Source organism: Sciurus carolinensis, chromosome 1, assembly GCF_902686445.1.
Source record: "Sciurus carolinensis chromosome 1, mSciCar1.2, whole genome shotgun sequence".
In the NCBI taxonomy this organism is placed as follows: Eukaryota; Metazoa; Chordata; class Mammalia; order Rodentia; family Sciuridae; genus Sciurus; species Sciurus carolinensis.
This window is the reverse complement of record NC_062213.1, coordinates 11,646,891-11,672,691: the sequence shown is the minus strand read 5'-3', so window position 1 is coordinate 11,672,691 and position 25,801 is coordinate 11,646,891. Positions and strand designations below refer to the sequence as shown.

The 25,801-nt window shown below is 47.9% G+C and overlaps 1 protein-coding gene across 4 annotated transcripts in view; it reads right to left on the bottom strand.

Annotated features, from left to right (window-relative positions):
• Nucleotides 1-11,875: 11,875 nt before the first annotated feature.
• Nucleotides 11,876-25,801, bottom strand: part of Adcy8 (adenylate cyclase 8) — a 231,096-nt gene continuing 217,170 nt past the window's right edge. For all 4 annotated transcript variants that reach the window (XM_047525869.1, XM_047525870.1, XM_047525871.1 and 1 more), the window contains 4 exons: nt 22,538-22,684; nt 16,164-16,256; nt 15,083-15,197; nt 11,876-12,364 (listed from right to left, as the gene is read on the bottom strand). In XM_047525869.1, the coding sequence (XP_047381825.1) occupies nt 11,877-12,364; nt 15,083-15,197; nt 16,164-16,256; nt 22,538-22,684 (843 nt within the window). In that variant the 3' untranslated portion in view covers nt 11,876. The remainder of the gene's footprint in view (nt 12,365-15,082; nt 15,198-16,163; nt 16,257-22,537; nt 22,685-25,801) is intronic.

Genomic DNA, 25,801 nt, shown 5'->3' with positions numbered 1-25,801 from the left:
GCGAGATGCGTACACAGGACTGGGCTGGTTTGGCAGGACTCCTTCCTCTCCACCTCTGTGCTTTGGATGAGCCTGGTGGGTGAATGAATGAGCGAGGGGAGCAAAGGAGGACCAGATGCCAGGCTGTCCTAAGGTGCTGGTGCCTCTTTTCATTTGACAAGGGCCTGCAGCAGGTTCTTTGTTCTGGACAGATGCAAATGGGCCAGAAAAGGCGAGCATTAGTGAGGCAGGAGGAAGGAGGGAGGAGGCTGCACTTGAGTTTGTGTGTCTCCCTACAGGTGTGGAATGCAGGGAGCGCAGCAGAAGCATCGCCCTGCTCTGCTCTCTGCCTGGGGCTCCTTAGCTGGCCAGAGCCCCTGACTGACCCCAGGCTGAGTAAGTGCCATAGCACCATCAATGATAGCTGCAAGGATCTTGAAGGGAAGAGATCATAACTACTGGTCTTTAAGTCACGATTTCACACCACACACACACACACACACACACACACACACACACACACACATGGCACACAGGGGAGATATTAATCCGAACACTCAGCGGTCCCTGCTGGAGTTCTGCCTTTTCTCCCACATGGACCTTTCACAGGCCCGATGGGAACCATCCTGAGCCTGGACGGTGCTCTTCCCCCAGAAGGATGAACATGAGCGGTGATCAGGTCCCGTCAGTAGCCTTTGTCCTGTGTGCAGGCTCATGGCCAGTTGCTCTCACGCACTGTTCTCGGTCAGTCTGCACAAGCGTCTGCAGTGGGTACTGTGCCCTTCCACTTCACTGACGAGGAAACAGCTGAGAGGCACTCAGTCTCCTGCCTCAGGGCGCTTAGCTGGAAACGGTGGAGTCTGGGTTCCAACTGGCCAGCTGGCCTCCAAGTTCCTTGTCCCAAACAGCTGCCGGCCCCTCTCCATGCCTGGCTGTGGTTGCAGGACTCAGCAGCCTGATAGCCAGACCTTGCTAGTGGCTCCTGTTTTCACAGGTATGGCCTGTGTCCTTCAAGGGGAGGCCAGGACTTCAGAGTCAGAGGGACTTTCCTTCTGGTCACTCGACCCCATAGCGAATGCCCTGTTAGAGCATAACGACTCGAGAGCCAAGGGTGCCAGAGAACTGCCGGCAGGTGAGACTGGATGGGAGGGTGTGCTGGCCCGTGACCGGCCTCATCCTTCCTCCCAAAACACAGCCCTTCCCGCTCTGGACAATGGCTGCGGGTGGACATGCAGATTCTCTTATTATATTGTCCAAGTATTTTCTTTTTTTTTCTTTTCTTTTCTTTTACAAATAAAGACTGTACTCTTATGGTGTATAGCATGATGTCCGGTAATAGGTACACATTGTATGAGGGCTAAACTGAGCTAACTAGCATATGCATTACCTCACATACTAATTTTCTTTTTTTTTTTGTGATGAGAATATTTAAACTCCGCTCTTAGTAATTTTCATGCATTCAATGCGTGGTTATTAACTAGAGTCACTGCGTGGTGTGACAGGACAGATTTCTTGAATGTGTTCTTCCTTTGGCCAATCCCTTGTCCTCCCCACCCCAGGCCCTGGTAACCACCATCCTACCTTCCACCTCTGTGAGGCTGCATTTTTATATTCCTTGTATAAATGAGATCATGTGCTATTTGTCTTTGTTTCAGGCTTGTTTCACTTAAAATAAGGTCCTCCAGGTTCGTTCATGTTGTCACAAATGAGATTCTTCAAGGCTTTAAGAGAAACCAGAAATCTAGATTTTGATGTAAAATCTTCCAGTGCTTTAAATGCTGAGCACTAAAGAAAATCTTTGATATTCCTCTTTCCCGCAAATAAAGAATCCCTGCACTGGGCACCGCTGCTCCATCCAGTCGCTGGAGGATTTGTTGAGCTGCCAGTTGGGGCTACATGCTGGGGAGGAGCAGGGGAGGAGCAAGGCTGGGTGGATGCCAGTCCAGCAGGGCCCTGCCGTCCAGCGGCAGAATAGTGGTGATTTTGCCAGAGCCAGGATGTAGCGCTTGGGATTCCCCAGCTGTGTTTTGAGAACGTGGATGATTTTTGAGGTTATGGTCCTTCATAACAATTGGAGAAGTGTGAATTTAATTCCAGTTGCAATGGGAAGGAGTTGTTAGCACAGAAACTGAAGCTCTCATTGCCCTGGCTGCTGTGTGGATAAGGGTGGAAGAAGGGAGCTGAGAAGGCCAGTGAGGAGTGGCCAGGAGATAGCCAAGACAGTATGGGGATGTGGGCTAGGATGGGAACATGGAGGCAAGAGCAGTGGACATTAAGAAGCATTTGCTGGATGCATGGAGGCCTTACTGGTCAGGAGAATTATTATTATTATTATTATTATTATTATTACTATTTTGTGCTTTAGTTGGTTTGAATTTTATATATTAGTTGGATCAAGTTTTGCTGCAAACTACAGAAAACTCCAAATGGTGGAGTCTTAAACAAGGTAGTGTTTACCTTTCTATCTTATAAGAAGAGGTGCCCAGGGCTGGCGGGGTACTCTGTGGCCTCAGACTTATGACATGTGGCAGCTTAAAGGTATGTTCTATAGTGTCCTCCCATGAGTGTGGGCTGGATGGAGTGACTTGTTCCTAAAGAAGTGACCAAGTTGTAAGGAGGCAATGTGGTTTCCTCCCTGGGTCACTCTGGGGAAGCCAGTTGCCATGTTGTGAGAACACTCAAGCACCCTGTGGAGAGGCCCAGGTGGAGGAGAGCTGAGATCTCCCACTAAAAGCCATAGAGAAGCTGAGTCCTCCTGTGTGTGAGCCAGCTTGGACATGAGTCCTGCAGCCCAAATCTGAGGTGACCAGGGAGACTCTGCTAAGATCCTGACTGCAACCTTGAGAGGCAACCTGAGCCAGAACTGCCCAGTTCAGTCTTTTCTGAATTTGATTCCTGGGAACTGTGAGATCATGAATGTTTTCTACTTGACACTCAGTTTAGAAGTACTTTGTTATACAGCAACTGTTAATCACCAGCCCAAGACAGCAGCACCCACTTTCCAGGATGCAGGAAGGTGAGTTGCTAGAAGGGGTAGCTTGACATAGTCCCTTGCCTCCAGCTGAGCAGGACTTAGTGTCATATCCAGGGCAGCCCAGAGCCTGGGAATGCAGCTTCCCTTCCTGGGGCCTTTGTCATCATGAAGGTGGGGAAATGGGAACCAGGGAATAATGAACAGTCTCCACCACAGCTTGTTAATGTTTTCTGTTTAGAATGAAAAGAGAGCTCTTGTTTTCAAGAATGCCTTTGTTGATACAAAGAAAGCATTTCTCCATCATTATTTAATGGAACATTTGGTCCATTTTTACCCAAAGAGATGGAAATCATCAAATGCAAGATTCTTCCTCTTATTTCAAGAAAATAAATACCCTTCCCTGCAAAGGTGATGGTGGAGGAAGTGTTGAGCCTGCTCCCTGGCAATGCCTTCGGGTGGCCTTGACCTCTGTGCTCTGGGCAGTGGGTTTATATTCCTGCAGTGGCACTCAACACAGACCCAGGTTTGTGGCAACTTCTGTGCCTTGATGATGGGCTCTTCTGAGAGAAAGAGAAGCCATCGGGGGTTCTGCCAGTGACGCTGGGGAAAGCAAGGTGAGGAAGGAAATGCTGCATAGGAAGGGAGTGGGGGAGGGGCGAGAAGAAGACAGGGCAGGTGGTCATGGGGAGCTGTCAATGGGAGGCGCTGTCCCCTCCTGGAGCCCTCTAAAAAGAGCCGATTGGGTGGTCACGGGAGTCTGCACTTTCCACAGAGGACAGTTTAGGAGAAGAGACAGCATGATTGGAAAAGCATTCCAACCCTATTTCTTTGAGATCTGTCAGCCAGAGAGAGAGGACTGCTTTCATTCTTCATGGCTGCTCGCCATCATGGGGTGAACTCAGTATGACACCCTTGATAAAGGAGTTGTCTTATGAGGAATAAGTTCAAGTCAGTGGGATCTCCTGGGATGTCCTTTTTTGGTCACTGACCCAATCCATGCTTTTCAGATTTTATCTGTAATACAACTAAAATCTTACTATCTGTCTGCCTCTTGTGTTTTATTTCTCAATTAATTCCTAACACTTCAGGAAAGATGGGATGGGGTGGTGCTGGTGATTTTGGATCTCCAACAAAATCTAATACCGTACCCTATTTCAGAAAAACAGATTCCTGCAGGGTAAAACTGGAGAGAGAAAAGATCTTTACATGGATATTACCTGCTGTAGGGTTTTGGGACACAGACCCTACTTTGTGCTAGGTGCTATTAAAGCCCGCTGTGTCTACATCCACTTATCTTTATCTATCTATCTATCTATCTATCTATCTATCTATCTATCTATCTATATCTCTCTGTAGCTCTCCCTCTCTCTCCTTCTTTCTCTTTCAGTCAAATCTTAGTTAACTCCCACAACTTTACAAAGCATGTTCTACCATAACCATGTCATACTGATGGATAGACAGATGCAAAGAAAGGCTAGGCAAATTGCCGAAGGTAACAGCTAGTAAGTGGATTCTGTACAGCTCACCTGGCTCCGAAGCCTGCACTTAATCACTAAGTGACATGGTCTTGCTGGATTCTGGGCAGGTAGGCTTCAAGTCAGACAGGTGACATGGGAGGAGAAACGGGTCTATTTGCAGCAGAATCTCGATCAGGGGTAACTTGGGAACGTGCATGTGCGTGCCTGTGCATGTTTGAATGTGTACAGGTGAGGGGTCAAGGGCAGCAGGGAGAAGAAGTGGGGACGGTGGTTGGGGAACCAGCAAGCTGTACCCTAGCTGAGCGAGGAATGAGGGTGCTGTTCCCCTCTGACCGGCAGCAGCAGCTTGCAGACAAGATGGACTTTGTTACAGAGCATTTGACTGGAGGTCCTACAGGACATCTAGGGGGGTTTCTGGGAACCAGTTAGACATTTACCAGCACGTTTAGATTTGAGAGTCCTCAGCAGAGGTGGCGGTTGAAGTGTGAGAGAACAGGGGCGTGCAGTGGGCAGAGGCAGCTGAGGATGGAGGAGTTAGGGAACCATGCTCAGAGGTGTGACCGAGGCCCAGAGGACGTCGTGGGTATTACCAGCAGGGCCATGAAGAAGGAAGTGGTTGGTGGGCTCAAATACTCCCAAGGGACCAGGCGTTACCATCATCTCTCCAGTTTGGATCTTCCTGTAGCGTCAGATGCACACATCCAAATGTGCGCCAGGCACCTCAAGTCACTTGTGCAAAACAAAGGGTGATCTTCCCCAAACCTGCTCCTCCTGTTGTCCCCAGCATCTCATGAGATGGTCCCTTGTCCTTCTGATTCCTCAGGCCCCAAATATTGAAGTCATCCCAGGCTCTTCCATATCTTGTACCCAATCCATCCTCACTCAAATAATGTCAGTCCAGTGTCCACTGTCCCAGTGGATCCAGAATCTGGCCACTGGCCACTTTTTCCCACCCCCACGGCTACTGTCCTGGTCCAGGCACATGTGATTCCCACCAGGTGATTGCTCTGGTTTCCTCGTTCACACGGCTGCTTCCACCCTGCCTCATAGCCGTACTGCAACGTGGCAGAGAGATGGTTGCCAGTCTCCTTAAGAGCAACCCCCTGTGGCAGAGCTGCAAGCAGGAGCCAGTGCTAAGGAGAGCTGGGGGCAGAGGGAGTGTTGAGCTGAGCCAGTCTATTGATGGCCTGGGTGCTGAGGGATGTTTTAAGTCTCAGTATTTGCCCATCCCCCCACCTCTCTTGCCTTAGCTAAAAATAATCCAACAATCCAAACTGCAGGTCACCCCAACAAAAGGAGCATCATTACTTTCAGTCAAAAAGACACATATTTCAGCAGAAACTTGACAAGTGTCAGAAAAGACAAGTCCTAGCTTGAGGGGTTTTCCTATAGGGTGGTCAGTGTCTCCCTTGCTGTCTGCATGCTCCTCAGAGGCCACTTACCTCACAGGCTGGCACCCAAGGGACAGTGTCCCAGGGCTCCATAACTTCGGTGATTTCACTAGCATATTTGGTCATTTCTGTAAGATAGTGAGCTGTCACTCAAAAGAACGCTTGGTCAATTTTTCACATGTCTCCAGGGCTCACACGCTGCCCCTCCCATTGACAATAATTGCCCTTCCTTGGAGACAGTGCAGGTGGTTAATGGTGAGACTGGCTGTTAGGAGAAGGCAAAGTGCAGCTGCTGCCCTGTGTAGTGACCATGGTTTTAAAAACGGCATAGGAAGAAGGTGCACAGGCAACCGACAAGGAGCCTTCTCCAGGGGACTGCTTCTGTCTTTCTTCTGTTGCCACTTTCTTGGTTATGGCGCAAGTCCTTTTCTGCCTTTCTGTGGCATATGCCCAGATGTGTGTGTGCGTGCACACGTGTGTGCACGTGTGTGTGTCGAATGCTGAACCTTTGGAACCAGCCTTGTAGGATTCCCCAGAAACCCCCGGTGCTGGCAGGAAGGGGGCGTCTGTGGAGTGGAACAGGTCTCAGTGTTTGCAGAAAGGATGCCGGAGAGCTCCGACTGTGACGCATGAGAGAATGAGCGCACGTTCCAGAGCGTGTGCGTCATGAGTTGTGGCGTGTGTGAACATGAGTGTGTATGATTGTGTGGAAGCCTCAGAGTGAGTAGGCATGTGAGTGTGAGTGCACGCGTGCCAGGGTGTAACTGAGTGTACGTGAACCTCTTAGAGTGTGAGTGAGTACGAGTGTGTGCACGTGAGAGAGAACATGCGGGAGAGTGTGTGTGCACATGTGTGTATTTGTTAGGTGGAGATGTGTGCGTGTGAGCTAGCCAGGGTGTGTGTGGGTGTTGATGAATGTGAGAGGGGTGGGCTTTCCTTAGTGCAGCGCTGGGCGTGGCAGGGAGTTGGGTGTGGCGCAGCGGCAGCGCAGGACTCCTGTGCAGGGCCGGGGCGGGCAGGCCTCAGCCCTTCCGCTTCCACGGGGACCTGGGGGGATCTGGCCCTCTTACTTACAGTGAGCAAATTAAAAGAGCAGAGTCAAAACAGAGCAAGGAATCGGGTGCTCCGCATTCCTGAAGCCTTATAAAAATCAGGACTTTGGACTACATACAATCTTTAAGCTCTTTTTGACTTTAACACTCTTTATTTTTAGATAGAATTTTGCGGTTTATTTTTCTTAGTTTTTATGAGCCCCAATTTCCTGGAAAATTGGGATAATAATCTCTCTCTTTGAGAGCTGTTATGGAGATCAGACTATGGAAATGGACTTTGCAAACTGTAAAGGACTCTAAACATGTTCTCATCATTGTTATGATAATATCATACTAGGGGCCAGTGAATCGTGAAGAGATTGAGTGCAATTATTTCCAAACAGAAACAGATTGCATTTGGGTCACACTATCTGTTTTATAAAAGGTAAGGACAAGTTCATGACTTTGATCAGGGATGCTGGGTGGATCCCCAAAGAATAGCAATCTGATCTTCCCGGGGAGTGGGGTAGGGGTCAGCTGGGAGTGCGATGTGCCTCATACACAATTAATAACCTAAATAGGCACACGGTGCTCTCCTGCAGGGCACCCTGCCCCTGAAAACTCATCGATAAAACCCTGGGTTCAGCTGTTTGGAGCCACAGCTAATCTGAGAGCAACATTCTCACTTAGAAAAGCTGCTTGACATGAGTGCCGAGTGTCAGGAAGGACTGTGGTCTGAAAAGAAAGTGTCAGGAAAGGAAATGAGCTCCAACCCTTTCTCTTTCCAGAAGGGCAGGGTGTGGCCCTGGGGAAAGTCTTTCTCTCCACTCACAGGGAGTTCCCTGCAGGGTTCCGCATCCTGGCTAGGCCTTCTGGGAGATGTCTGCTCCATCCCGGTTGTGATCCAGTCCTCTGACTCAGGGTCCAATGACCACAGGCCAAGGGGGACCTTTTGTAGCCCTTGAAGGGAACCCTATCCTTTACTTTGGCTGATCATTATTTTCATTTTTGAAGCAACATCAATTCATTGAAGAAAATTTTACAAATACATATGAGTAAAAACAATAAAAAGAAAGGACTAAGAAAAATGGCAGCTGAGCTTTTGTTCAATAAAAGCCCTGTGTGTTTGAGGCAGCCTTAGAGAGTGGTGTGAGGCCCAGTCGCGGGGAGCACTGAATGCTGGTGGCTGTCGTCCTCACCGCTGCCAAGTTGGAACCCACTGTCTAAAACCCAAATGCTCCCAGAACTGTAACTGACACGGGGTCTAAGAACCCCAACAGAGGTGAGTCTCGTTAGAGACTTCGGCCATGCGACTTGGTGTGAATTTTCATGTAGTGCCAGAACATTATCAGTGGGCTTAAATTCTGGGGTGTTTATGGCATGCTTACCCGGTTTCTCAAATCTGAACCTTCCCTGATGCTCCCCGCATGGCAGGTGCAGGACCTGAGGTGCACAGTGCTCATGCCACAGGCCAGCATCAAACCGGGAGTTGGTAGAAACAGGATTCAAACCAAGAAACTGCCTCTAATCCTGGCACACAAAGAAAACAGTTATAGTTGTTTGACCATCTGAGGGAAGAGAATGAAGATGTCTGGAACCAGCATAAGTGGCCCAGGCTGGCTCCGTGGCTGCTCTTCTAGCTAGTGACTGCCCCTTTGCTCAGTCTGCAACCCTGCCATGGGGGTTCTAACTGGGAGCAGGGGCACTCACACAGTTCCTAAAGAAGGGGAACCGGGCATCCTGAGCTCAAGGAGACCTGCCTAGCTTTATGAGGTGGCAGATGGTGAGGCCGCAGCTCCTCAAACTGGTCCTTGGAGGGATGTGGTGGATACTTTCACCTGTTCTGTGCTTGTCTTATGGGGCAATGATGTCCCTACCCAATCCCTGTTGATCAATGGCAGGGATATCTGATCCTGTACTAGCCCCCCAAAGATTAAATCAGGAACGCAGAACTGTGAGAAATATGAACACACTCAGACTGAAACAGCTCCTATTTTGCATTCCTCTTTGTATTTCAGCATTTTAGACTCGGTTGCTTCTGCAGAAGTCTATCCTGGACATTTCCAAGGGCAGACTCCAGATCTCACAAGCAGAGTTCAGAGGAGAAAGGGTGAGATCCATGTCCCTGGCTCGAATGCTATGCCAGGCTGGGCTGAGTTATGCCAGTTTCCTAGAAATTGCTTGACATTTTAACTTCTTTTCTTTTAATAAATGAGCTGAACAGAGACCCCCCCCTCCACCAACAAAGATGAACAGGAACACAGCTCTAATTTCAGAGACTCTCTGCTTTCTCCAGTCCCTCTAGATCACACAAGACCCAGTGAGGCTCATTCCTTAGCTTTTCGGCCACAAAGGCCACTTTGTCGGTTCTGTCTCTGGCCTTTTGCCTTTGGTGTGGGGAGACTGCACAAGCACTGGTGCACAGCTCAGGTTCTGCATGACACGTCCCCATGACAGCCCACTGGTCATTCCCAAACCCTTACCGAGGAGACAGCCTGTTTCTGGCCCAGGGATGTTGTCCTGGGTCCCAGTTCAGGGTTTAGAAACAAAGTCTGTCCCTGGTAGCCTTGCTTCCTAGGCCTGAGTTCCAGATCTCCATGACTTGTCTGCCTTCTGAAGTCTGCTCAGCAGTGCCTGTAGACATCAGATGGGCTTTGCGCTCTGGAGTAGATTGAGGCTCCATGATGCACGTCCAGTTTCTCTGTTAGATACCATGCCTTCTAGCCCAAGTGCCTCCACTGAGGCCAGCCTCTTTGCTAGGGTTTGTTGCTGAGCTCCCAACCTGACTGATCGCAGCTCCCTACCTCCATCCTGTGGCTCCAAAGCACTGCCTATCCTTGGCTCCTGGGGCTTTCCTAACCTGGGATTCTCAGAGTGTGTGAGGATTGTATTACCCCTGGCCTTGGTAGAGGACTTTACAGTATACAGAGACTCTGCACGACACCTGCTTCACATTTCACTGGGCCTCTAGAGTTTCCTCTAGTTTCAAAAACACATGGTTTTTGAAAGCAAAGACATGCCAATCATGGCTGACAGTTCCATGTCCATCTGCACCTCAATTCCTTCTCTGTGTTTTGTGCCTCTAGAAAGGAAGGGTTCATGTCTACCACAGAGGTCTCACCTGCAAGAACTCAGAATGTATTTCTTTGAGAGCATGTCTGTTGTGGAGTCATTATTTGGAGCTACTTTTAAACTGGCTACTGTGAACATCAGGGTCAAGAATTTAGAGAATGATTGGGATTCCACCAGTGTCCTTCCAATGTCTCCAACACAGCCCTTACCAGAATGACTTAGTGTCTGCAAACATGGGTTTTGGGGTTAGGCAGAAACAAAGTCTTGTCATAGAGGCAAATACTATCCTTTGTATTTCATTTGCCTTTTAGTATGAGAACACAGGAAGAACCTTTTCCCTGACTTCCCTTGCAGTGAGACAAGGGAACAATACTTTAGAAACCCAGTCTTGGTGTTTCAGTCAGCTTTTTCGCTGCTGTGACTAAATGATCTGACCTGCACAATTATAGAGGAGGAAAGGTTTATTTGAGGGCTCATGGTTTCAGAGGTCTTAGCCATAGAAGGCTGGCTCCATTCCTTAGGCTGTAGGTGAAGTTGAACATCATGGCGGGAGAGGGTGGCAGAGGGAAGCAACTTGCATCATCAGGAAGCAGAGAGTCTCCACTGGACAGATATAAACATTTACTGAAAGCCACACCCCAATTCCCACCTCCTCCAGCCACTTCAATTAACCCCATCAAGGATTAATTCACTGATTGTTTTAAGACTCTTATGACCCAATCATTTCTCCTCTGAACCTTCTGCATTGTCTCACATGTGGGTTTTGGGGGGACACCTCACATCCAAACCATAAAACCTGGTATTTACAAGCTTCTGAGTGACTCTTTCCTTTACTTTTCCTTTCTTCAGCTGGTTGGATATAGAGGACCAAGAAGAGAATTCCAATGCCTCAGTGGAAGAAGGCTGGGTTCCAAACCCACTCCATGGAAGCCCCCACCCTGGCCACACCCCTAATAGGTCATGGATGAAAAAACAGTCCTTTCCTGTAGTTTAGCCCCTGAGCCTGGGAGTCATTTGTTGCAGCATTCAGCTCTTACTGACCAGTATAGATCTGAAGCTAGTTTTATGAGTAACTGTAAATTTGAGCAAGCTCTTTGATTTTTTAAATATTTTTTGTGCTTTGTCCTCTGTAGGAAACTTTCCTTGCAGTCTTGAGATCATGAGAGAAGAGTGTCTGGTGCAATCATCCCAGGAAACAGTGGACCTGCCCATAACAGCTCACCTATGAGTTGACTTTCAATTGTTCCTTTAACATGCTGGGCTCGATCCCTCTCCAGGGTGTTTGCATGTGCTGTTCCTTTGCCTGGATCATTTTTCTTCAATACTGTGTCCTCAAAAAAGCCTTCCCTGGTAACTTCAATTAAGTCAGCACCCTTCCCTCCAATTCTTTATGCAACCATCCTACTTAATTTTCTTCATTGCCTCTATCTCTATCTAGAAGTAGATAATTTATGTATTGATTTATCAAAATATTATCTCTTATCACTCTGCCAGCGTGTCAGCTGTGTGGAGGAAACACTTCTGCCATGACTTCCCTGGCACATGGGGGCATTGTGGATGCTCAAGAGATGCAACCTGAATGAATGCATGGGTAGTGGGAGGACCACATGAGGTCTTTAGGTGGGATTTGGCAGCTGGCCCAGCTTATGACAAGTGCTCTCCAAATGGCAGTTGTATTGACTTCATTGGGTCTCTTTCCAATGAGAGGTTGGGTTGCAAACCTCTCAAAGTCAGAAACTAGTTCTTAATTATATTTGATTCTCAATGAACTTTGTATATGAGACATGATTCATAAATGTGATTGAAGAACTTCAAATTGTTTGATCTGGTGCGTTCAAAAAGACCAATGAAACCATCCTTGTTCTAAAAAAAATTAAACCTTTTTATTAGTATATTTATTTTATATATAAAAGAAATACAAAAAAAAAAAAAAAACACAAAGAAAATGCTTTCATGGCAAATCAGATTTGTCGGTGCCTTCAGCTTGGGCTCCCGGCTCTGGCCCGCTGGGTGTCAACAAAGTCCGCCGGTTGTAATGGCCCTTGATGATCCCTGTGTTGTTGTTCTCGTTGAGTAGCTGCTTCTGCCTCTGCCTGTTGAGGGACTGGACCAGCCCCAGGACGACTGCGGCCAGGGAGTACTGCCCGGGCAGCCTTCTCGGGGGCAAGATGAATGGGTTGGGTTGGACTCTTCCCAGGAGAAAGTACGTTTTGATTTTCCCTTCCTGCTCGCTGATGCCCTTCACGTAGATCTCCCCTCGGTAGTCAAAGGCAAAGCCCTGGTCCTTCAGGATGAGATAAGTCTCCTCTGGGACTTGGATCCGACCGCTAACCCCCGTGCTGTCCATTCGGCTCGCCAGGTTCACGGTTTTGCCCCAAATGTCATACTGTGGTTTCTTAGCCCCAATCACTCCAGCTACCACTGAGCCATGGCTGATGCCTGTGAATGAGCCAAAGGAGCAAGAGATGAGAGAGAAAAGAAGGACAGACGGGGGTCTGGACCCTACCTGGGGTGGTGGCCATCACACGTGTGGTCTCTGTGGATGAATTACAGAGTCCAGATCCCACCTAAGTCACTTACAAGATGTGTGACCTGGGTCAGCTACCTAACCTATTTAGACCTCACTTTTCCCATCTGTAAAATGGAAATAATGAAATGAAGAGTCAACGAGATAATAGAAGCAAAGCCCCTGGCACAGGGCCTGCCAGCCAGTGCACACTCAATACAGCAGAACAGCTGTTTTCACACGTGCACACTGACTTGTCTTGGCCTGTGTGTGAGGGAAACACTGACCAGGAGTCAGGACCCTGGATCTCCTGCCTCTGCCCACACTGTACTCTGAGAGCTTGGGCAGAGCTTTCCCTCCTCTGTTCTTCATGCAGGCCTTCCGTACCCCGCCTCAGTCCATGGTGAAGGCTTGCTCACTGGCCTCCCTCTCTCCTCCCTGGTCCTCTTGCTCCATTCTCCCCCCTCTGCAGGAGGGGAAGGGCCTGACATGCACACATGACCAACTTGCCACCCACTTAAACATCCGCCATGACTCCTTTGACCTGCAGGATAAAGTGGAATCCCCTTAAGATCCAGGGCTTCTCTGGTCTGGCTTTTGCCTAACTTGCTAGCCTCCCTCTCCACACCCATCTCCGTGCCAGTCACCTACCACCACCCACCACCTGACGCTTACTTTTTGTGCCTTGATCCTGACTTTCTCTCTGCTTGGATTTCTACTTCCCCGAGACCTATTTGGCAGAGAGAGCCACCTCCTTTGGGAAATCTAGACTTCTCTTTTAGAAATGACAGCATTTCACTAAACATGTAAGTGGGCATGTGTGTCTCCTAACTGACTCAGCCTTGCTTCATTCTACACACATTGACAAGGCATCTGCTGTGTTCCAAGAACTGTTCCAGGCATTGGGGATATGGTGGGCAAGAAAAGAGATAAAGTCCTGGCCCTCATGGAGAGGAAATAAGAAGAAAATAGGTAACATGATATCAGCAAAATCAATCAAGGTACAGGGATAAAAATGGGGGTACACTCAGGAGTAAGGGCCGTGAGCTAAGACCTTTTTGAGCAGAGATGTGACGGAAGTGATGTGGCCAGTCAAGCAGCTATCTGGGTGGTGTTCTAGGTGAAGGCAAGAGCAATATACGCGTGTGCGTGCACACACACGGTGTAATTGTCTGCAAATCCAAAAGGCAGACTGTAGAATGCATGTGACTCATGATGATCACTCACTCTAAGATTTGCAGAGCACGTTCAGAGTCATGATGCCATCTGACTCCCATATGACTTATGAGGTGATAGGCAGGGAGGTGTTAGTGTAGCATCCAGCTTACACAGGAGGAAACAGACTCAGAGGGTGCAAATGTCTTGCCCAAGATCATAGAGTTGGCTATGGCATACCTGAAACACTAACTGAGATGCTCAATCTATCTGGGAAGCTAATTTTCTAACCCTTGAGATCAGTGTAACAACAGTACAGCAGTTTGATATATCATGCCAAGGTTGCTCCTGGTCCCGTCAATGTCTTTGGAATTTACTAGAATATCTCTCTGTTCAGGACTAAAGTTCTCTTTTTACCCCTGGTTCAATTTTGTAGTCAATGATTTCAGAAAAGACATGCAGGGTTGATTGGAGCCTTGGGAACAAGCCCTGACCATCCCCTTCCATCGATCAAAATAGAAATATAACTTATTTTATTTCAAAGAACAACAGCATGGGGCATTCCTTAGATATGGGTATTTCTTGACCCTTTTCTTCAGAGCTTCTAAGGGAAAATACATGAAGTAAAATGGTGTGTCCCGCAGAGGACGTCCACAGTGTGGGATGGTGGCCAGAGTTGTTTGCAACTGCACATCCCGACAGCCAGGATGTCACTCATCTCAGAGTCGGGGAGTCTGGGAGCTGCTGCTGGAATAACTATTGGGCTGTGTGATGTTAGGCTAGTCACGCCCCTTTTCTGGGTCTGAGTTTACTCATCTATAAAATGGGAATGGGGACTAGAGCAGGGGCTTTCCACACTGGGTATTGAAGGCCCCTGGAAATTCAGTAGTGATGCAAAAGGAATTGGCAAAGTATACAGATCACAAAGGATTATTATTCAGTTGCAAAGATTGTTGTTGTTGCATTGCTCTTTTGCACCAGTGTGTCCCCAAGCCTGAAGGAAGGTGAGCTGCAAGGCTGGGCAATGTGCTGTGGGGCTCTGTGCCTGTCCCTGGCTCAGTACAGGATCAGGTACCCTGGGGAGTCGAGACTGCTTTTGTCTGAAGGCATTATCTAGGAGACCTGAGAACAACACATGGACCACCAGTATCAAACAACCCAGAAGTCAGAATTAAATTATCCCAGGTGGTTAGCTACCTTTCCAAGCAGGATCTTGCACGGGGGTGGAACGAGATGAAACCATAGTCTAGGATTTGATAAAGACCAGCCATATTGTATTTCTGCACTCAGGTCAGTATCCTGCTCTGTTTCCAATGTCCCGAGTGAGAGGAAGCTCAGAAAGGCCTGAGCTGACCCTGTGTCTGTCCTTGTCAGAGTCTTACTAAGCCTCCTGAATTTTGTAGGAAAAAATTTCCCTGACTTGAGATCCTGGGTGTGGAAGGAGCCAACACAGCGAAAATACCTTTCTGGGTCCCCTGATTTCAACTGCTACTCACCGATCCGGAGTTCAAAATTGTTGAATGAGTGCTTGTTGATTTCCTGTATGCTTTCCGTCAGGGCAAGGGAGAAGTCGGCCAGGGCACACAGGTGGCCCCACTTGTCTTCACAGTGCTGGAGCAAACGTGAGAAGGACCCATTCAGTGTGATGGACGCTAGCGCTTCTGCAGCAGGGCTTTCTGCCCTAACCTACCCACGCATCCCTGGGAAGGAAGTACCCATGCGCCTGTGCTCTCTTCCAGAAGCATGGATCACAGGAGAGTCAAAGCAAAGAGTGTAGCATGTGTGGCTCATTCTACAGTAAATATTCTGGGTTTTGCAGACTACATGGTCTTTGTTGTACTTGAAAGGAGAAAAAGATAAAATACATATGACTCGACTTGGTTGTGTTCCAATCAAACTTTGTTTACTAAGGCAAGTTGGGGGCCAGATTTGGCCTGAGTTTCCTGACCCCTGTTATTGTGTGCCACACATGTGTACCAGTGTGGGTTCTTTCCAGAAAGTCACTCTTGGACTACTTCTAGTTGGAAAATAAATGCAGAAAGGATGAGAAGAAGTTAATGAGGACTCCACCTCCCCCAGCAACTTGGACTCACATTCATTTAACCTTTGCTGAAGACTTACTAGGTGCAAGGCTTTGTAAGGGAAGCATAGCTGTAGACCAGATAACTCATCCATTAGCCCTGGAGGTAGACATTAGTGTCCCCATTTAACACTAGAGCTTGGCACATGGTTAACATTTCAAAATTCAGGAGCTATAATTATTTCATACAACTTTGGAAGGAGAAAATGGTAATAAGAATAAGAACACAGGATAGCATTAGGAGTTCAGGGATACCCACAAGTATCATAATCAGGGTATCTCTGGGCCCTGATTTTTGTTCAAGGGAAAAGTGAAGTTCAGAGGTTTCTCAGCACAGCATTACCCATGCAGTAGTGTCCCCGCCTGAGCCCCTGCAAACCACATCACCCTCATAACCCCGCTCCCCAAGCCTCCTGGTGATGGGGGTATCACCACCTTCAGCGACACGGCAACAGCGAGGACCCTGCAAAGGTTGTGCTGGGTCCTGGGTCCTTTACCTGTTTTTCTGGTGACAGGCCTGACACAGCCATGTAGGTGCTGCCAATGGTCTTGATCTTTTCGATGTCTTGAAACCGGTCTTCACCAAGCAGCTGCAACAGATCCGAGCAACAGTGTCAGTCCTGGTGTTTGCTCTTCCTCTAGGCTGGGCTCCTGAAAATGAGCCCCTGGCTCACAGGAAAAGAGGTCTAACACTAATGGCTTGGGATCCTTGCCTCGGAGGGACTCGCAGTCAATCAGTCACTGTGTATGGAGAACCTGCTAAGGGCCAGGAGCCTAGATGGGTGTGACCAGATACCCTGGAAAGAGCAGGTGTGTTTCAAAGAATCTTTGAACTAAACAAGGCTGTTTGATTAGCTCAAAGAAGACATCAAGATTGCCCCCAAATCCATCAACAAATCTCATTGGTTCTCTTTTCGCCCTGTGCCTAGAATCTTACTGCTTCTTAGCACCTCCCTGCTAGCAGCCTGGCCTAAGTCCCTATTAGCTCCCAGCTGGGCTATCGTGGCCTTTGCCTCCTCTCTCCCAGCATGGTGGCCACAATGATCCTGTTTACAAGTGAGTCAGAACATGTTCCTGCTTTATACCAAATCCCTCAATGGTTTGCAGCTCTACTTAGGACAAAGCCAGTCTTCACTGCCACCTGCAAGCACGTCACACAACCTGACCCCTCCCTGCTGCCCCCTTTGCTCACTTTATTCCAACCACACTGACCTCCTTGCTAGTCCTGGAACAGGCCAGGCCCACTTCGGCCTCAGGAGGTTTGCATTTGCTGTTCCCAGTGGGCTGACTACTCTCCCTCAGACAACCCGTGACTCCCTCCCGCTCCGGGTCTTTCCTCAAGTCCCCCACTTGCCCTCACGCAGTCTGGTCCACTGCCCTGCCTGCAGTTGAGCACAGCACCCTCTCCCTTATGCACACTCTTCTCTTCCTCTCCTGTTTGGTCTTCTCTTCCCTGGTTTGGCTTATTTATCATCAGCTTCCTCTCTCCTCACTGGAATGCAGGGGCTGTACAGACGGAGCTGAGCATGTCGGAGGGAGGAACGAGCAAATGAATGACTGGATTAAAGAATGGCTGCCATCCTAGCATGTCCTCCATCTTCACCTGCAGTTTGGATTTTCATGCTAAGGAAGAGAAACCTTGGTCTCTTATTTAGTAACTAGGGTAGGCAGAACAATGCCTCTTGACCTAGCCTCCTAAGATGTCTATGTCCTGATCCCTGGAAGGCACACATTGGTCATTTCTCCTGGTGACAGGGACTTGGCAGGCATGAATAGTTTAGGGCAATCTAATCACAATGGTCCTTATAAGAGAAATTGGGAGGCAGGAGAAATATAGAAGGATGTATTACATGGAAGTAGAAGTCAGAAGGATGTGATTGCTAGCTTTGCAGATGGAGGAAGAAGCAATAAGCCAAGGAATGCAGATGGCTTCTAGAAGCTGGAGAAAACAAGGAAGTGGATTCTCCATGAAGCTTCCAAAGGGAACACAGACCTGCCATTCCTTTAATAAATTTCTGTAGTTTTAAGCCACTAAATTGGTGGTAATTTGTTACATCAGCAAAAGGAAACTAATACAGCTACTATCCATTGAGCTCCTATATGTCTGAGAAACAATTTATGTAATGTCCCAGCCATCCCAGAGCTAATAGCCCAGGTAAGGGCAGATGTTAAAAATAAATGATCACACCCTAGTTCAAATTTACTTATGTAAAATGTACAGGTTATAGGCATAAGAAGTATAGACCATTTTGATCCAATCTGGTGAATCTGGGTAGGCAACTGATTTATAACTTCAGTTCTAAGGTATGAGAAGGAATTTCTAGCAGTGTGTGTACGGATCTGTGTGTTGTGAGACTGCAGGCACTGGAAGGGTTGAAGAAGCATCCAGACCCAGGAGAGAGCAGAAACAAAGCCCAGAGTTGGGAGAGGGTGCAAAGTGGCTTCAAAGAAATACACAGAGACCAGCTTGGCTGCAGTGTGTGGTAAGCCTGGCTGTGAGCTGAAGATTGGGAGCTGGGAGAGGCGTAGGGCCAGAGCATGCAGGGCCCTGCAGGACACACTGAAAATATTGAGGACACAGGCTTTCAGGCTAACAGCAATGGCAAGCACTGAGAGGGCAGAAGCAGGCAGAGATGGGCTGGATTTGGATTTTGGAAAGGTCATTCTGGATGCCGCAGGGGAGAGGAAGCATGGGGTGACCTATTGCAGAATCAAAGCAGGAGATAATGATGACTCGGGTTAGAGATGGAGACAGACACATAGATATACTAAGACTAAGCAGTGCATTGTGTTTTGTGGCCTAAGAAATAGCTTCTAATGACATTTGTGAGTGCAGGTTGTAGATTTGTGTGTGTGCCTGTATGACTGTCTGTGTGCATATGTGTTTGAATACATGTGTGCTTATGTGCATGGTGCTGTGTGCATGTCTATGTGTGCATGCCTGGGGTTATGGGCATGTGTGTACACAAGTGTGTGTGTGTGTGTGTGTGTGTGTGTAGGGTATATAGGTAGTTTTTGTGCAGCAATGTCAACTTGTGTGTTTGTGTGTGAATGTGCACACGTGTGTGCACAGTATGTAGGTGTGTTACTTACAAGCATATATTGACATATGTGCATCTGTGTGTGGGTATGTACACACATGCACACATGTGTGGAGTGTATGTGCATGTTTGTATACATGTGCGTTTGCATGTGTGCTTGTTTGAGGGCAGCCAGGAGGCAGAGAAGAGGCAGACTGGAAAGTCAAGGCAGATTTGAATTATACAATTTGCTGTTCCATCCCGAGCACTCATTTTATATTGGCCTTGTGTAACCATCAAGCATTTCTAAGTTTCAGACATTGCCATGCTATGAACTCACACACAGTGATTCCCTGACCTCACAAGTGCTGGCTGACCTCCATGCTTCTGGAAAACTTAGTCAGCTTGAACCATGCACCTGTGCCTGGCTGCTCCTCTGAAAGCTTCCTAGGTGCCCCACCTCATAACCGCAGCCCTCTCTGTCATTTAATGGTGGATGGAAGCCCAAGTGGACAGTAAAATGTTTTCAGCTGGGGTCAAAGTGGCATGTTTCTTTGTATCCAAATCTAAGGACCTTGGATGCATTGGTGATTGCGTGATATTGGTTGGCCTCTCCCTCGGTGTGGTTTAACAAACTTTCACCTAGTGCCACTGATATGCCATGTAACCCAAGTCAGTAATTATTTTGGGTCCATTTTATGAAAGGAAACCGAGGCAGTGGGGTTAACGGAACAGTTTTAAGTTGACCCATCTAGGAGGAGCCAGGGCTAGACTTTGAACCCTGAAACTTGGCTCCAACGTTCTGCTTGCCTGTCCTGGCACCTTGCCTTAAAGCAGTGGTTTTCAAAGTGTGGGTCCATCTGCATTACTTAGAAACTTGTAAGAAACACAAAGTCAAGGCTGTGTCCACACCTACTGACTCAGAAACTCTGGGCATGCCTTACCAAGTCTTCCAGGTGGTTTTGACACACACTGAGGTTTGAGGGGCACTGCTTAATTAAAGGAAGAGAAGGGGCAGCCTGGAGGCTGGGTGACTCATCCCTTCGACTACTCATTCAGTAGGTGATTACTGAATGCTATATTCTAGGCCCTGGGATGTGAGGTTGACAAGATTGTCTTTGCTTCCCATGCCCCGTAGTGTCCCATGATGCCCTCTGCTACAGGGATGGACACTGCACATTACTTTGAGGTTTGAAGCTAATGTGGATTTGAATTTTTCTTCCAAACCTGAAACTTGAACTGTGCAATTCTGTGATGCATTCCACCAAATCACTGGATAAGTCACTGCACATTCCAAGCCCCTCTTCCAGATTTGGTTACTAGAGAAACCCATGGGAGGCTGTGACATATTCCCACCTCAGGGCTCTGTGCCTCCTTTGCCTCTGCCTGGTGCCATCCCCACAATTATTCCTATGGCTGATTCTACTCCGTCTTCTCCTCTGGGATTCTCGTACATGTCACCTTCTCAGTGAGGTTCTTTTGATGATTCTACCTGAATTGCACTATGGATGTCCAGTTATCCTGGCTCTCCTGGGACAGAGAAGTCCCTTAAGATGTGAGACTTGCAGTGTCCTGGGCAAATGGAATGAAGGAGTCTCCCTAAGTTTCCCTTCCCCTTTTCCTAGCTACATAATTTTAAGGGTCCTGTGCAAAAGAAGACATGGAATCCCTTGATCAAAAGTTAAGGCTTACATGATGGCAACAGCAGAACATTAAACCAAGAGCTTTCCCTTGGGTGACGAGCCGGTCATTCAACTGTGAAGCTGGCCCTAAGAGGGAGAGCTAGGCAGGGTTGACTGAAACCTCCCTGGCTCCAAGGCTAACATTTGGCCCTTTATTTCCTATTGTTGGCAGGTAGTTAGATATAATTTCTGGCTCTCCAACTCTTTGATTTTTTTTTTAAGGTTGTAATATTCTCAGGGTCTCAAGTCCTGCAAATGGACAGACAGATGGACAAACCAAGTAGACAAGGTAAGGTTTTCTAGAGACTGTCTGGCTACAACATCCTTTCAAAATTAACCAGAAGCTAAGAAAAGGCAGTCATTTCCTGCTCATGGGAAACTCAACTGGGACCATGGAGAGCACAGATTTTGGGATTTGCTTTGCTTTGGTGTGTGTGTGTGACTTGATTCACAATGCAGGCAGCTTTTGTTCATTATGTGAGTTTCTTGAGCTAACCTGAAGCTACTCTTCTGCCTTTGCTGAGAATCTGCAAATTATGCCCAGGATGCAGGTCCTCACTGTCTTGGGTGTCTGAAATTTGCCCTCAAGGTTAGTCTTCTAGCAGTCCTTTGACTATTATAATTTTAGCTCAAAGATCTTGGATGCTTTCAGCTACCACCTCCCTCCCTGGCTCTGCCTCTGTGTAACTGCATTTCTTCAGCTTTCTGCTGGCTTTGGGCTAATCGGACCTGGTGCTTTGGGAGCATGGACCAGGCTTTACTGTCTTCTTAGAACTTCTTGGCACAGAGCCAATTTCAAGCCCAGGCACAGGCAACAGCACCTCAGAAGTCCAGAGAGGCAGCAAGGGGTTTCATTATTTCATTTACTACACGTGCAGCAAATTTACCTACTCTGTGGCTAAACGTGTCTGGGGTCATAATGTGGGTCCCCCATCACTCCCTTTCATTAATGCAAATGGAGAACCAAGGTGCGAGAGGACTTTTATAGCCCTTGGAGAAGGAAGGGCTGTGGGGTGAGGAGCTGGCGCTGGCTTATTACAAACAGTGTTGCCAAGTGTGCTCGGAGCGATGCTCAGATTTCCTCTGTGCCAAGAAAGAGTCTTGTAGGATCTCAGGTTCCTGTGATAACTCTACCAGCAAGAGAGCAGCAGCAGCATTAAAGTGAGCTTAGCAGGGAAGACCTGGAGGGCCTCTGTGGAGCGGAAGGAGGAAGGCATATCTGAGCACGGGGAAAGCTCTGGGTTGGCAAGCCAGGGAATTCAGGCTTCAAAGGATGTGGCAGAAGGCTCTGCCTTTGGTGGCTGCAGATGGTGAGACAGGGTGGGATGGGCAGGGGTGGGAGTGGGTGGGGGAGCTAGATAACGAGGCACTAGTCATCCAGATCAGAATTGTGGCCTGAAGCAAAGCAGCACATTCTCAATAGCCCAGGTGAGGAACCAACCTCAGTGCCCACTGATGAACGGAAAAGAAAGTGTGGTATAATGTATCTAACAGAATATTCCTCAGTCACCAAAGAAGGAAATCCCATCCATTGCGACAACGTGGACGGACCTGAAGAACATTATGTTAAGTGAAATAGGCCAGGCACAGAAAGGCAAACGCTGCCTGATCTCACCCACATGTGGAGTCTAAGAGCGCCACATGCAAAAGCGGAGCGTGGAGTGTCGGTTACCAGCAACCAGGGTGGGTGGGAGATACTTGCTCTAGGTACACTGTTTCGGTTAGGAGGAATAAATTCTTGAGGGCTACTGCACACCACGGTGGCGATAGTTGATAATAACGCATTGCACACTTGGAAATTGCTAAGAGGGTAGTAAGTGCAAGGCCTCAGGCCTCGCTAAGCGTTACCCTGGTGGAGGCAACACCCCTAGACTTCAAAGCAAGGTTTGATTTTAAGTGTTTTCTCCACAAAATGGTCAGAATGTGAGGTGATGAATATGTTAATTGGCTTGATTTCCACATTCTCCAATGCATACATTCTTCAAACATCAATTAACTCAGGTCATAATTGTCATTGTGATAATTAAGTCAGACAATACGAGGTATCTGTGTTTAGAATACAGCCTAGAATTCTGTAAATACAAGAACACCCACAAAGGTGATAATGAGCGTGAGGCTACGATGACAACGATGCCCACTTGTGACTAAATCTCCGCGGCTCAGAGTTACCTCGTCGAAGTCAGCAATGATTTCGTTCAGCAAGCGCAGGCATTCCACTCCCTGGTTATTCATTTCGGTCTGAGAGTAAAAGTCTGCGAATCCGGGGATGGAGGCAAACATCACTCCAACAGCATCGTAAGACTGAGAGTACAGCTCCTGGACAGAGAGACACACAGAGGGAGCCAGAAATGATCACTGGAGGTTGGATTCTGCAGCGTTGCTTCCCGTGCACCCGTGCGTAGAAGCCCAGTCAGAGGACAGGACATGGAGCCTGGACACCACTGCCAACATCCGTAACAGAGTTGCCCGGACTGGGTTGCTTATGAAGAACAGGAGTTTATTTTTCACAGTTCTGGATTCCGTGTCTGGTGAGGACTCACTTTCTGGTTTATGGATGACACCTCCTACCTTCGAGGCAGCTCTTGACAAGAGCACTCATCTTAGTCACCTCTCAAAGTCTCCGTCTCCTACTACCACCACCTTGTGAATCAGAATTTCAGCATAGGGTTTTTGGAGGGACACAAACTTGTCATCTATCGCACCAGAATCAGAGCATCATTACCAATGGGTTGGGACCATCAAAAATTTGTCATCTCCAGTCTAAGCTGGACCCTGATTTCTGACTGTCCCTTTATTTGTCCTTGGTCAGTTTTTTTTTCTGTTCTCCTCAATGCTGACCCACCCCACACTCTGCTCTTCACCCTCCACTCTGTTCCTCTCCGCAGGACTCTCACCTCCTACTTCAGGAGGAAAGGGTGGCTCTGGGTGGGACTCACCTCTGTCTGACCCTTACGCATGTGTGTACATTCATATTTATTTTCATCTCCTTTGCTTCAACTCCAGAGCATGTGTTCTCCTTCTCTTGCCAAAGGTCAAGGCTTATACTTGAGCTCTTGACCCTCTTATCATTTACTCAGCAACCTACTCGCTTGGTGATCCTTTCCTTTTAAAAACTCTGGTCTCCTTCTTCCTCCCCCTGCTCCTCCTCATCCTCTAAGCGTGTCTCCTAAGGGAAGACCAGCACACCCTGGAACTGCGGACATTGTGACTGTCTGTCGACTAGCCCTTCTTCATCTTTCCTCTTGCCTTCTCAAAACTAGTTTACCCCAGGCCCTTTCCCAGTCATCTCTCAGGCTGGAATTCAATGAATACAGAACAGGCCAGCCTGCCAGTCAAAGTGGAAAAACCAGCATACATGTTAGCTCATGGCTCACTGGGCACCTGCAGCTTAGTACATGGATCACCCAAGACCTCGATTCTCTTGACTTTCTATGCTTTAGTGAAATACCTTTTTTTTTTTTTTTTTTTTTTTTTTAATGCCTGGTACCTTTAAAGATGTTTTCCCCACTTCCTTCCATTTTAAATGTTGATGGTTGCTTCAATTCTGTCCTTGACCCATTGACTGGTTCAATTTTACACACTTACCTGGTCTATCTCATTCACTCTGAGCCTTCCCAATACCCATGTGCAGACACTTTCTGAACTTCTATCTCCAGGTTCGTTCTGCTGGGGCTTTGAACTTCCGTGTCTCATGCCGGGTTTTCCTTAAACTCCTCAATTTACAATGCTACCACCCAGCGCCTCTCCTCTCCTGCTGCTTCATCCTCTAACTCTGCTGAGGCACCAGAATTGCCAAACCATCAGTTAGGGAGACTGAGAGTCATCATCGAATCTTTATTCATCGTGCCCACATTCATTAAATTACCAAGTCCCGCTAGGTTTCTTTGGGTCTCCTAAGGATTAAAAAGAAAATGCTTCTACAATTTAAAAAAATCCGACCCTTTCCAGTTCCTTCCTTGACCACCAATATGATAGCCACCTACTGGGAGACCTCAATAATTAACCCACATGGCAGCTGGAGTCAGCTGAAGATCCCATATAGTTATGCTTCTCCTATTCTTAAAACCCTTCAATGGCTCACTCTTGCCCTCAGGATAAAGCGTAAACACTGTTGTGTGGCACATGTTCATATGTCCTCACTTCCCCTACCTAGTCAGCCTCTTTGCCTGCAATTCCCCAAGTTGGATCTGGGGTCCCAGAAACCCCCCCAAGCTTCAACTACCTACGCTTGTTCTCTGAATGACCACTAGGGGCACTCTGCACATGCCAGCAGTAGTCTGGAAGTGCCATGATATTAGGGCCCCTCAGAAGTTCTCAACCGGTGACTGAGGGGAGGTGGTATATTGTATCCACCTTTTTTTTTTTTTTCCTTCTGGGACCAGGTAACTTTGAGGTAAGCTTTGATTTCATTTCCCTGAATTCTCCTGGGGGATTAGGCTCCAGCTGCCCACAGAGGAAGCTGATCTGATAATGGATCATTTATCAGTTGCTTTCCTTCCCACTCTCTTCCTACCAGGGTTTCCTGGGACCACCTATGGGGAAATTACCTGCTCTAACTTCCTGGTTTCAAGGTTTGCTTCTGGAAGAAGTCAAACAAGGACACATACGCATACTGTTTCTATTTCACACTTAAACGCTTTCATTCTCTCTGCCTGTCCCATGGTGGGAAATGTCCTTCGACTCAGCAGTTAGCCTCCTTAACCAGGCTCATTCTTCACTGGCTCCTTCGAGACCACATCTTCCATAAACCTTCAGACTCCCGGATGGGTCAGGAGGCTGAGTGGATGCTCTAGCAGCGCCCTGGGCAACTCTGCAGTGTATCTATCGGCCTCTGCACTATTGTCTTCATGTCCATCTCTTCTTTCAAATGTGAATTCCATGAGGGTAAAGACCACACGCGGTTCGTTGCAGTGCACTGAACGCAGTTAGTGTTTTTGGATGCCTGCAATGTCATGCACACGCTACACGGGGCTGGGATGACACACGTACTCAAAGCAATTTGCTGAGTTAACGACTCCTTGGACTTTGTGGGAAACATTACAGCGTACAAATGCTTTCATATGGATTCTGTGATTCCATCATTGCAATAACCCTGCGAAGTAGCCAGTTATTATCCTTAATTTTCAGATCAGCAAAGGAGACTGAGGCATTGTTTGGACCTCACAGCTAGTAGCGGAGGAGTAGGTACCTGCACGCACCTCCTCTGCCTGCCGTGCCCTCGGTTTGGGAAAGATGGTGTCACAAATTCATGACCAATGCATCCTCAGCATTAACTGTGGATGAATTTGAACTGCTGCCTTCTCTAGTCCTGGTCCAAAAGACCCATGAGGAGATAAGACAGACTGAAGTGCTCACGGCCTTTATCACAGTGGTCCCCACTGGTGTTTTGTGGCCCAGTACTGTGACTGTCCCCGTCACATCCTTCCCAGTGAG